The sequence below is a fragment of the Rhinatrema bivittatum genome, chromosome 8 (genome assembly GCF_901001135.1).
Source record: "Rhinatrema bivittatum chromosome 8, aRhiBiv1.1, whole genome shotgun sequence".
NCBI classification, from domain to species: Eukaryota; Metazoa; Chordata; class Amphibia; order Gymnophiona; family Rhinatrematidae; genus Rhinatrema; species Rhinatrema bivittatum.
The window spans coordinates 110,979,792-110,991,907 of record NC_042622.1 but is presented as its reverse complement, the minus strand read 5'-3'; the positions used below and the strand labels follow the sequence as shown (position 1 = coordinate 110,991,907).

Below are 12,116 nucleotides of genomic sequence, written 5' to 3'. Positions count from 1 at the left end.
CAGGCCTCAAGGTGGACTTGTACATGGGGCAATGGTTGCTGAATCTCATGTTTAGCAGATCAGCCAATGCAGCTGGACCTTGGTTGGGAGGGAACCAAGAGTCAGAGCATTGGTCGGCACAGGGACTTGTTACTGACAAGAGAAGAAGCCCTGCTGCAATCCCAAGAAGATAGAGGGGTTCTCCTGATATTGTGGCTAACATAGCTAACATAGCGATATGTGACACTAATACAGTTCTAAAAGGCACATGACCCAGAACTTTTCGAACCACGGTCCGAATGGGAGAACACAACTCTATGGGAATGCCGCCGAAGCGGGTACTTACCATCCGACGTGGATCGCCGCAAGACGAGCCGGTGAAGATTGTTGACTCCGACGGTCTCCGGAGTCCTCGAGGGTAAAGCCGGGGACGTAAACGTCCATCTCGCTCTGAAACCCGGTATGGTGGCACAGGTACAGAGGAGACAGGCCAGGCGTGAGTGGCGTTTAGACTGCTAAGTGTAACAGATGGCCATAGTCCCACACCACTTGACGGTGGGGCACGCCAGGAACAGAGGAGCCCTAACGGAACTCATGTTCCCTTCCCTCGTCCCAGCGGCTCGATGTGTCGTGACGCCAATGCAGAAGCTGTCGGACCTGGATCCGGAAGTTCTGGATCACCAAGGACTGCCAAAACTGTAGGAACAGTGCTGATGGCAGTGGTGATGTCGCTCTGCCCGAGCGTTGTCCAGCCTGGAGAAGGATGGCACCGATGTGCTGGATGGCGTCAGCGGCGGACGATCACGATGTCGGCGATGATGGGTGCCACGGTGCTCGGCCCGGTCTTTCCCCAGCGCCGAGATGGAAGCCCTCGTCGTCCTGGAAGGCGATCGATGACGAACTGTTAGCACGCCTGCTCTGCTCCTGACACAATGGAGTGTCTTAAGCTAATACGGGGCTTAAAAAAGAACCCAAAGCGTGGAGCAATGTGAGGAGGCGAGGGTATTATGTGGCGGTGCTATGTCGGTATTGACGATATTGAAGGCAACCTAAGGGGCTTCGAGGATATCATCAAAATGGGTATGAAAAATTGTCGATGACTGGCCAGGAGAATGATGACAGTGACGGGCACTGACAGCAGTGGCATAGGTATCTTTGAAACGATGTGGAATCGAATAATCGAAAAACATTGCCGTTATTGAAAAAGATACCGGCATCGACTGAGTCGAAGTCGAATCAATAGGGCGTCAAGGACACCGAAGGAAAACGGAGGTGTCGAGGGCATCGATGCATGGAGGCGGGCATTTATGCCGTTTGTGGCATGGCCACGGGCATCAACTATAGGGCCACAGACGTTGACGGTATCGATTTGGACAGACTCAGATTTCCAAGTGTACATGGCATCGGTGCCCCAGACACGTGTGTCGGTGGCATCGATATGGACACGTATGGAATCGATGGCATGGATCTCCCAGTCGATGAATTCCATCCCGGCATCAACGCCAGTCCTGGAATCGGCATGGGCATCGATGCCAGCCATAAGGCTGGCATTGGCATCAACGCCCATCCACGGAATCGAGCCGGCATGGATACCCACCGATGGGACCCACCTGGGCATCGAATTTCACCGATGGGAGCAGCCTGGCATCGACTGCCCTCGATGGATGCATTCTAACATAGATGCCCATGGATGAAACACCTGGGCATCGGTGTCCATCGATGCAAAAGGACCTGGCACCGATGCCATCGACGGACGGCCATCCGGCACCAATGCCATCGACGGACAAGCCATCCGGCACCGATGTCCATCAATGGGGACCATCCGGCACCGATGTCCACCGATGGGGACCATCCGGCATCGATGCCCACCGACGAATCGATGTGGCACCGATGCCCACCGATGGAAAAGGGCTGGACATCGGTGGGGAGGATGGGGCATCGATGGCATCGATGAAGTGACCCTGGGATCGTTAAAAAGTGTCTCGGGCAGCGGTGGCGGCGACCCGAGTATGCATGGCAGTGACTAACAGCGTGTGCGTCAATGGCATGCATCCGGGTAGGGACGGCACCGAGGAAGCCCAAGGAAAAAAAACAGTGCGTAGGAGGAAAAAGCCTGGTAGCACTGAAAAGCAAAAAACATGGATAAAGGCATCAGGGCACCGTGGGGGGAGGGGCGCTGATGACATATAAAAGCCCAGGGCGGTTTAGGAGGGTCCCGGTGTAGCGATAGGGTATTGACTGCGTGAGGGTACCAGGGAACGAAGGACTTGAAGCTACAGAGGTCCTAAAGTTAAGGAAAAAATCCCTACCCCACTAGCATAAGCAAGCAGAGTGTCACAGAGATACTCGCAAGCTGTTTAAAGCTAACTGAAAAATGGGGGAAGGGAAGGCTTCAGTCAGTTAACAGCCTCAAGATAGTGACAGAAACCGACCGAAAAATAAGAATTAGTACTCACCGAGCGTCGTAAAAACGTACGCGGAGGGAGACCTGTGCAGGGAAAAGTGTTTTTTGAAGTGAAAAGTTAAGTGTTTCCATGAGGTAATTAGTTAAAAAAAATCCTCACAGAGCTCCAACCGCTATGCTGACTGCAGAGCGGAAAAAAGAAGACTGAGGGAGACACCTGTGGCTCACAGGGATAATTGCAGGCTGGGCATGCTCAGTGCACCCAGTGTGCCAGTGTCAGTCAAAGCTTGTTGAAACTTTGACAGAAAAGTTTTCCGTACAGGGCTCCATCCTCGATGTCACCCATTTGTGAGGACTACCATCCTGCTTGTCCTGTGAGAAAAAAAGTTGCTTGGATTGCCTGTGGCCTGCTGTTCACTCCAGCTAGAAGGCTAAGGCCCTTTTGCAATCTAGGCTGTGCAGAGCCCGTTCACCCTGGTGTGAGTGAGGCTTAGGAAAGAAGGTGGGCAGGACGATAGACTGGTTTAAATGGAAATCAGTCACCACCTTTGGTAGGAACTTAGGATGTGTGCGGAGAACCACCCGATCATGGAAGAGCTTCATGTAGGGTGGATATGAAACCAGAGCCTGAAGTTCACTGACCTGCGTGCCAAGATTACCACCGAGCTCCACATCCGTGAAACAATAGCTCTGTGGAAAAGAAGAGACTGATAATGTTACCCACTTTTGAGGACTACCATCCTGCTTGTCCTAGGAGAATGTCTTAGTTCTGCTTTGCACTCATTGTTAGGAAGCAGAAGATTTCTGTGGATGCAGAGTATATGTTTATATTTAATCCCATGATGGCTACGTCTTCAGTGTGTCACGCATGTGGAGTGTCATCTCTTAGGTGCATCCTGATAGAAAAAAAGGTTGAGAGCCACTGGTTTAGACTGCCGTTAATATGTAAAGCCTGTAGTAACTGATGTGAGTTATGTTTGTTTCATTGCATTATGTTATTGCTTAATTATGTATGTATGCTGAAATCTGCTGAGAATGGAGGTTCAGCAGAATATAAGTTTTTTAAATAAATAAAATAAAGAATCATTACTGAAAATATGCAGTTCTCAATCACAGCTTCCACTAAGAACCAGAGTCCTCAACCTAGCCCAAGACCCACTTTCATTATTGCTGAAAGCAGTATAACAAATTAATAAATTAAACCCCTTACATGCAAATAGGATGAAAATCTCGACCTTCCAAAAGGTGCGGACATTGATTGTGAACCCTTTCAGCCAGGCACACTAGAAATGCAAATCTTGCACAGAAATAGGTAGACCATTAGCATCACACAAATAACAGAACTTGGTGAAAGTGGGAGCTAGTACTGCTTTGTTACATGCAGGGCTGATGGAAGCACTAGGCAGCCGCCTAGAGCACCATCAGTTGGGGGCAGCAATGGCATGGCCTCTCCTTCCCGCCCAGAATAGAAAGCACCATGGTGTGGTCCCGTGCAGCAGAAAGGAGAGATTATGCCATCGCAACATGGCAGGAGGAGCAAAAGGCAGAAAAGAATCAGCCAACGCAGGCCTAAAGAAAGAAAGAAAGTACCATGGGCCCCAGGGGCTGAAGGAGGAGGCTGTTACTGTTGGTCTTGTGCTTCTGGGGAGGGACTGTGAGTGAGAGAGAGAGAGCATGTGTGTGTGTGTGTGTGTGTGTGTGTGTATGTATGAGAGAGAGGGCATGTCTGTGAGTGTGTTTAAGTGAGCAAGCATATGTGTATATATATATGAGAGAGATAGGAGAAAGTTTGTGAGCAATAACTCCTGTCCTCTCTCCTTGCTAATCCATGACAATCTCACAGCATCTGGAAAGCAAAAGATCTCAGATATGGACAGCAGGGGATTTTTTTGTCCTTATTAATTTTATGTTCAATATATTTTATTGAGGAAGTGATCTTATTAATTTTAATTATTGGATGCTGTTTAATGTGTCTGCTGTTTTTAAATAGTTTGCTATTTGGAAAATTTGTATGACTTTTAAATCACTGGTGTTCAATTCGCCAGCTGTTTTGAAATATTTATTCTCTTTATTAGTATGGTTTTACTCTAGTGATAAAAAATATAAATTATTTTGTTTTATGAGGAATGGTGATTTCAGTTTTTCCATTGTTGCACTGTATACATAATCTGGCTTCTTGTGGTTTCCAATTCAATTTTTATCTACATGTTTCTATTTATATTTTATGGGGTGTATTTTGTATTTGGTGAGGATCTGTCTGTGTTCTGCATGTGTGATCAAGGTAAGGTTTTCTGCTAGCCTTTAGTTTCTGTGTAGATAAATATAGCAGCTCGGATTGTTCTATTTTCTTAATAGGAGGTGTACTGGTGTTTTAGGGCCTGGTGTAATATTTGCAGTATTGCTTTTTCAGGAGGTAGGGCTATTTGAGTACTGGCAATTAATGCTGTTTTGGTTGGGAGGTTTACTATTTTGTATTTGTAATTCAGTTTATTCAGGTTTTCTGCAAGCCAAGCCCACATCCAATAAATTTTACAATAGGCCTAATACCAATTCTAAGTGCCCTTTTTACTTTTTTCTGCAGGGTTTTCAAATTGCTGCCACAGCAATGCATGTACATATAATATATATGTTATAAAGGATTTTTTTTTTTTTTTTTTAACTCAGAAGACTGTACTTGTTCTTTTTCATGTAAAATTATTATAAATGCATAATTGTGTGTGGGGAAGGGACAGGCTGTAAGTTTCACCTAGGGTACCTAATACCCTTGCACCAGACCTCATCATATGTCATCCGCTGCACCTGGCCATAGGCTGCTCTAGTACCATAAATTGGGTAGTCTTCAGTTATCTGCAAATACAAATACCGTATTTTCCAGTGTATAAGTCGTGGGTTTTTTTTCTAAAATTTAATCGGCGTGACTTAAACTCCGGTGCGACATATACAGCTTTTGTTCTCTCTGTCTCTTTCTCACAGGCGCATCCATGTCCCACCGACCGAAGTTTCTCTCTCTCACTGGCGTGTCCATACCCCGCTGACTGGGTTTCTCTCTCTCACCGGTGCATCCTTGCCCCACCAACGAAGACTAGACTCAGTGCACTCATGTTCGGTACTCGCACGACACTCGGCAGACTCACTTCCTGACTACGCCAAATCTGCGAGCCCAGCGGAGGACAAACAGGTGTGTCTTATCTACCGGTGCGACCTATCTACAAACGTTTTCTGCAAAATTGATGTTTATGGAGGGATGCGACTTATATACCGGAAAATACGGTAACTAAACAGGTTCACTAACAGAGGCCCAAACCTTGGTGCCACATACAAGAGCCCTCCTTGTCCCCTATGAATGTATCTAAACAAACCTACTCTCCTTTTTCTCTTTCTCTACAGAAGTGCAAGAAGCTCTTGCTGGATACTGGAAGCAATCTAAATTATTTTGAGAGCAGGGGAGGAGTGAGCTTACAAGCAGGGCAGGTTTGGATATTTTAATATTCTCTTTCTTAGAGGCAGAGGCAGACACAGAAAGAACACAAGGAGTCTGGATACTTCAGAAGGAAAGACTGAGCCTATTTCTGTTCTAAGCCTACAAAAGGTTTGGGTGAGGAGAAAGACTTTTGCTCCCCTCCCCCATTCGATCTGAAGAAACCATAAACAAACCTGCAGCCTAATGCACTGCATCCTGCTGGGATGGAAGCGAACAAAACAGCACTTAGATGTTGAATGCTTCAGAACATTTACCGCACTAAGGAGTAATGGTGTTCCCAGAACACTCTCCCCACCTTTTCCTAACAAAAAGGAACAAATGAAAAAGTGTGAAGGCTTTCATTGGACCCAGCGCACATTACAGAGCCTTACCATGTATGAAAACGTTAATTCCCCCTTCCAGATACCCAAATACAGGACACAAGGTAAAGCTTTGGAGGACACTTGCACATTTTCTTCAGCCGGAGGACAAAAATAATAAATGGATTTCACCTGTTGATTTCCTTCTACTAAGCAAGAAAAAATGCACCCAAACAGCAGCCAGCAACTTGACATCCCTTGGTATGAGGAAAATCTTTCCATTTATAGATTTATAATTTATTAGTAATGAACTTTAAAGGCTGGCTTTAATTTAAACAATGTTAATTTATTCTATGAATACTTTGGTGGTTCCTATCAAAATTGATTACTGGAAGCAGACAAGAAAGCATCCCTTATTTTGTTGCATATTGCAGGGTATACAAAACTATATTTATTTATTCATTCATTCATTTATGTATTTAAGGGTTTTTTATATACCGCGGCACCCATCAGATACCATCCCCACAAAAAAATCTCTTCTCCATCCCCAGGATTATCGCTAAACCCATCTTGAACATCATAAACAAATCTATTATACTTGGCAGTATTTCCAAAAACCTTAAACATGCCATTGTAAAACCCATCTTAAGGAAAACCTCCATGGACCCCTCTGATCTTTCCAACTTCCGACCTATCTCCAACCTGCCACTGATCATAAAAATCTTTGAGAAAGCAATAAACAGACAGCTCTCAGACTATATGGACGAACATAACATCCTATCTCCTTCACAATATGGCTTTCACAAATACCATAGTACTGAGACCTTGCTCATTTCACTCTCCAACCACATCCTAAAAGGCCTTTATAAAGGTCTCTCACACATCCTAATTCTTCTTGATATATCCGCTACATTTGATACTGTCAACCATCATATTCTATTAGAACGCCTCACCGACATTGGCATCTCAGGCTCAGCCCTTCAATGGTTCCATTCCTACCTGACCGAGAGACAATTTAGCGTACAAATTGGAAATTGCATTTCCAAACCTCTTGCCCTAGCTCAAGGAGTACCCCAAGGCTCATCGCTATCCTCTTCCCTATTCAATATATACCTCCTCCCCCTCTGCTATCTCCTTGCCAAACTTGGCCTTCCACACTTTATATATGCGGATGATGTGCAGATACTGATTCCGGTTACAGACTCAATACACAAAGCTATAGAAACCTGGAAATCCGCCCTGTCATCAGCAGCTTGCTATCTAACAACTTTCTCGCCCTCAATACCGCTAAAACAGAACTCATCCTCATTTCACCCCCCAACATTAATCCTTCTCTACCAGCGAACAATGCTCCAGCCACTAATATCACCTTCCCTCCTCACGTACGCAGCCTCTGCGTCTCCCTTGACAATCATCTTAACTGCAAAAAATTTATCAATAATACTCTGAAAGACTGCTTCTTCAAACTGCACATGCTGAAAAAACTCAAACCTCTGTTACATCTCAATGATTTTCGTACCATATTACAAGCCCTCATCCTATCAAAAATAGATTACTGTAACTCCATGCTGCTGGGCTTACCTAAAAGCACCATCCAACCGCTTCAAATCCTCCAAAATGCAGCAGTAGCTGTTAGGTTGACGATTCCACCAGGCAGAAGTAGATGGTTACAGGCACAGAGGCAGGGAGAGCAGGCCCTCGAGGAGTGAGTACCTGATCCCAGTAAGGCACCTGAAAGAAAGCAAAGGGCCCCAGAGGAGTGGGTACCCAGGTTAGAGATTACCCCGAAGGGTAGAGAGAGCTTCCAGCAGCAGCACATACAGTGGAAGAGTAGCTTAGACCGGACAAGTGGCAGAGTAGCTTAGACCGGAGCTAGCAACGAGCTAGCAAACAAGCGTAGGCTAAAGACCGGGATGGCGTGATGTCACTCGAGGGGGACGCCCCCGAGGTTCCCGCCATGACGTGGATAAAGACATGGGTGATGTGAGTGCGCACACCCTAGCAGGCCCTTAGGAGAAACATGGCGGGGATGCCAGAGAATGCAGCTTGCAGACGCGGCGGTAGCCATCTTCCCAAGGCTAGCGGGGAGAGCGGAGAAAAAGGTGAGGCACAAGGGTCCAAGCTGTCTGAGACTGACAGACGCAACAGGAGTCAGCTAATCCTACTCATAGATTAGGGCACACTGTTCGAGAATATTGTTCCAATTCTATTTTAATTCAAAATGTTCCTTGGTCTGACCATTCGCTAATCAGTTTTTCTAAATTTCAATGTTTTGTCACTAATCATCAACTCTCACTTCACTGTGGCCATAAAGATAACATGAAATGTATAGATCTCATTACTCATCTCCTTACCAATTTATTATTGGACAATCTTAATACAGTGGTGTCCCTTGCTGGTCCTTGTTTTCTAGTACTTCAACAACTGGTCAACTAAATCATTGCCAGAATGAACAATGTTAACTGTCCATCTTACAATTGTACTATCACTCCTTTCAAAGCTGCCAAAGATGCTATTCTATCCAACATTATTACTATCATCAATATGTCTTTGAATCAAGATCAATTTCCTGACAGCCTTAAAAAAGCCATAGTGTGTCTCTTGTTTAAAAAAAACAAATCTTTATAGTATAGATCCCAACAATTAGAGGCCTATTTCATCACTGCCTTTCCTTTCAAAAGTTTATTTATTTATTTATTTAAATTCTTTTAATATACCGATGCTCAAGACCAAGTCTTATCGTACCGGTTTACAATAGAACTAGGGGGAAACCAATTAACAACTATATAGAAGATAAAGTTACATTAAACAGGGAGCAAAAACATGGGCGTTGGAAGAAAGGAAAGATTTCAAACGAATACAACTGGAGAGTACTGAAAATAATCAGCGAAAAACAATTAAGTAGAGAGACATATAAAGGTTAACATAAGGTTGCTGAATTCGGCTATATTGCAGCAATTAATGGATTTTATTGAGGAGAACAAGTTCCTCAATCCTCATCAGTTTGGATTTAGGTGCTCTATGAGCATTGTGTCTCTTGATTTATCTTCAGCTTTCAACACAGTCAATCATGCAGTACTTCTGCACTGTTTGCATAGCTGGTTTAATTTTAAACTGGTTTACCTCAACTTCAAATCCGTTTGCAACAAATCAAGATTAAGAATGAATGTTCATAATGGTCACAGATTAAAACCAGGGTTCCTCAGGGATCCGCCCTATCATCAGTTTTATGCGACATTTATCTGGCCTCTATTTGCGAAATCTTGGCTAGTCTCAATGACTGCTATAAAATATATGCTGATAAAATACAGTTGTCATTCACACTCACACTACCTGGCAAGACATTCTTGAACATCTCTGAATTTGTATGTCCACCTTCAAAACTTGGCTACACTATAATAAATTATCCCTCAACATGTCTAAAACAGAATTTCTTTACATTCACAGAGCCCATTCTATTTTTCAACACTCATTTATCATCATTGACACCTTATTTCTAATTAAAGATTGTGTCTAAGCTTGAATGTTACGCTCGTAACCCTTAAACCCACCTCTGCGCGAGCTGAGCCTATTTTGCATAGGCTCAACGGCGCGCGCAAGTCCCAGTATGCACGTATGTCCCAGGGCTTGCAAAAATGGGTGGGGTGTGGGCGTGGCTGCGATCCGGGGCATGTCCGAGGGCGTGGTGACGGTTCAGGGGTGTGGCTGAGTGCCCCAACACAGCAGGTGATTTAGGTAGGGCTAGGGGGTGGGTTAGATAGGGGAAGGGAGGGAAAGGTGGGGAGGAACAAAAAAAAAAGTTCCCTCCAAGGATGGAATGGGGAAAGCCATCGGGCCTCCCCTAGGGCTCGGCGCGGGCAAGGTGCACGTGTGCACCTCCTTGCACGCGCCAACCCTGGATTTTATAACATGCGCGCGGCATAGGCATCTTAAAGCATTACTTATTTTTTATTTGAAGAGAAAAGTGGCAAGGTATGCCTATAGGAATTTGCATTGAAACTGTTTTGAGGAAAAGTAGTCCCCAGAACTCTTCCTACTAACTTCACTTCTCCTGACCTCATGATCCTCAGTACACCAATTTTTGCCTGTTGTGATATGCTTGAGCGTCAAAGTCTAAACAAGTGTTGTAAGCTGGATAATGGGGGTCAGTTTAGAAATACAAACTCTGAATCATTGTAATTCAAAGCACTGGAAGTCAAAGACTTCCTGTAGTGCATGCAAATATATCACATGCATAATGGACATAGTACAGGTGAAGTCTGAAAAAATAAAAATAAAAATACTGCTACTTTTTGCAAAGTTATTTTCTCCATAATTATGGATAAGGAACACACCAGAGAAAAAGGTGGGGCAGGTTCCGAAAGTCCAGAGAACATTTTCAAAGTTCTTTCAAAAAAATAAAAATAACCAAAATCATCTCTGACATTGATTTATCAAAACTGTTTTTTGCAAATGAGACTGAATAGTACTATATTTTGGAGAGCATTTCCAGCTAGACCCAGGTTTTGAGCCGACTCGGCTGAAGCACTGCTCTCCAAAATCCAAATCAGGATTAAAAAATGCACTCATCTCATTAAAGGCTGGCTTGAAGCTTTCATTCTTTCTCGCGGAATGGCTCAGTGTGAACCTGATTAATAACACCAGTGAGTAATTAATAAAAAGTACACCAAATGTGCTTTCCAGCTGCAAATGGCTGTACGTTTGGCTCATTTCAGCAGCTGTGACTGCAAAAGCATGATACATTTAACCTTTTACAGGTTCTTTAAGAATTCAGTAGCACAAGCGTTTATTTTGTCAAGCTAGCAATTGCCTTCTAATGCAGAAAATGAGGGTTCAGTGCAACAAGTCGCTTATAACCCCTTTTATTACACACACAGCTTTCCTGTACTCTAAACCAGCATGTGCTGTCTAGTCCCAAAGCTGCCCTCTCCACTGGTCTATCACAATTCCACTGACCTCAAGCCATTGAAGAGCTGTTTAGATTTATCCAGCAGATAGCAGAAATCTGTCACAGTCTTCCTCTCACTCTGAGGAATATCATCCTCAACTCCTCCAGATGACATCGCTTCTCCTACGACCGGCTCAGTCCTGCAAGAACGGAAGAGACCTCTCTGTTAACGGTTTGTGAAGAACAAGCCTGGTTTATAAAGGCTGAACTGCAAGACAGACAGGAGGGTAAACAGAATATAAGCATTGTGATATCTAAAAACCTTCTAGTCTTTTCTGTATTAATAGTATTATAATTTGCAGAGCACTTTGTGTCTCTAACATTTCTGGGGAATAAACCTATATAGCTCCTAAAATAAAATATATTTCTTCTCTCCTGGCGTAGGCAGGGAAGGGCACTTCTAAGTCAGAATAGCTCATATTTAAAATTACTTTAAAAGATCACTGATATTTTCAAACAGCCTGAATTGGTGAAAAGTATGCAGGCACTTTTAGGACATGTACTTTAGGCACATTTTTGAAGAGGAACCTCATAAGAACATAAGAAATTGCCATGCTGGGTCAGACCAAGGGTCCATCAAGCCCAGCATCCTGTTTCCAAGAGGCCAAACCAGGTCACAAGAACCTGGCAAGTACCCAAACACCAAGAAGATCCCAAGATACTGATGCAATTAATAGCAATGGCTATTCCCCAAGTAAACTTGAGTAATAGCAGTTAATGGACTTCTCCTCCAAGAACTTGTCCAAACATTTTTTGAACCCAGCTACACTAAATGCACTAACCACATCCTCTGGCAACAAATTCCAGAGCTTTATTGTGCGTTGAGTGAAAAAGAATTTTCTCTGATTAGTCTTAAATGTGCTACTTGCTAATTTCATGGAATGCCCCCTGGTCCTTCTATTATCTGAAAGTGTAAAAAAAAACAATTCACATCTACTCATTCAAGATCTCTCATGATCTTAAAGACCTCTATCATATCATATCCCCCCTCAGCCGTCTCTTCTC

At 44.0% G+C, this 12,116-nt stretch overlaps 1 protein-coding gene across 4 annotated transcripts in view; it reads right to left on the bottom strand.

Annotated features, from left to right (window-relative positions):
* Window positions 1-12,116, bottom strand: part of SCAI (suppressor of cancer cell invasion) — a 340,491-nt gene that overhangs the window by 166,567 nt on the left and 161,808 nt on the right. For all 4 annotated transcript variants that reach the window (XR_003858238.1, XM_029612831.1, XM_029612830.1 and 1 more), the window contains exon 2: window positions 11,120-11,251. Coding sequence is in view for 3 of the 4 variants with exons in the window: in XM_029612831.1 (XP_029468691.1) it covers window positions 11,120-11,226 (107 nt within the window). In the remaining variant the exon portion in view is untranslated. The remainder of the gene's footprint in view (window positions 1-11,119; window positions 11,252-12,116) is intronic.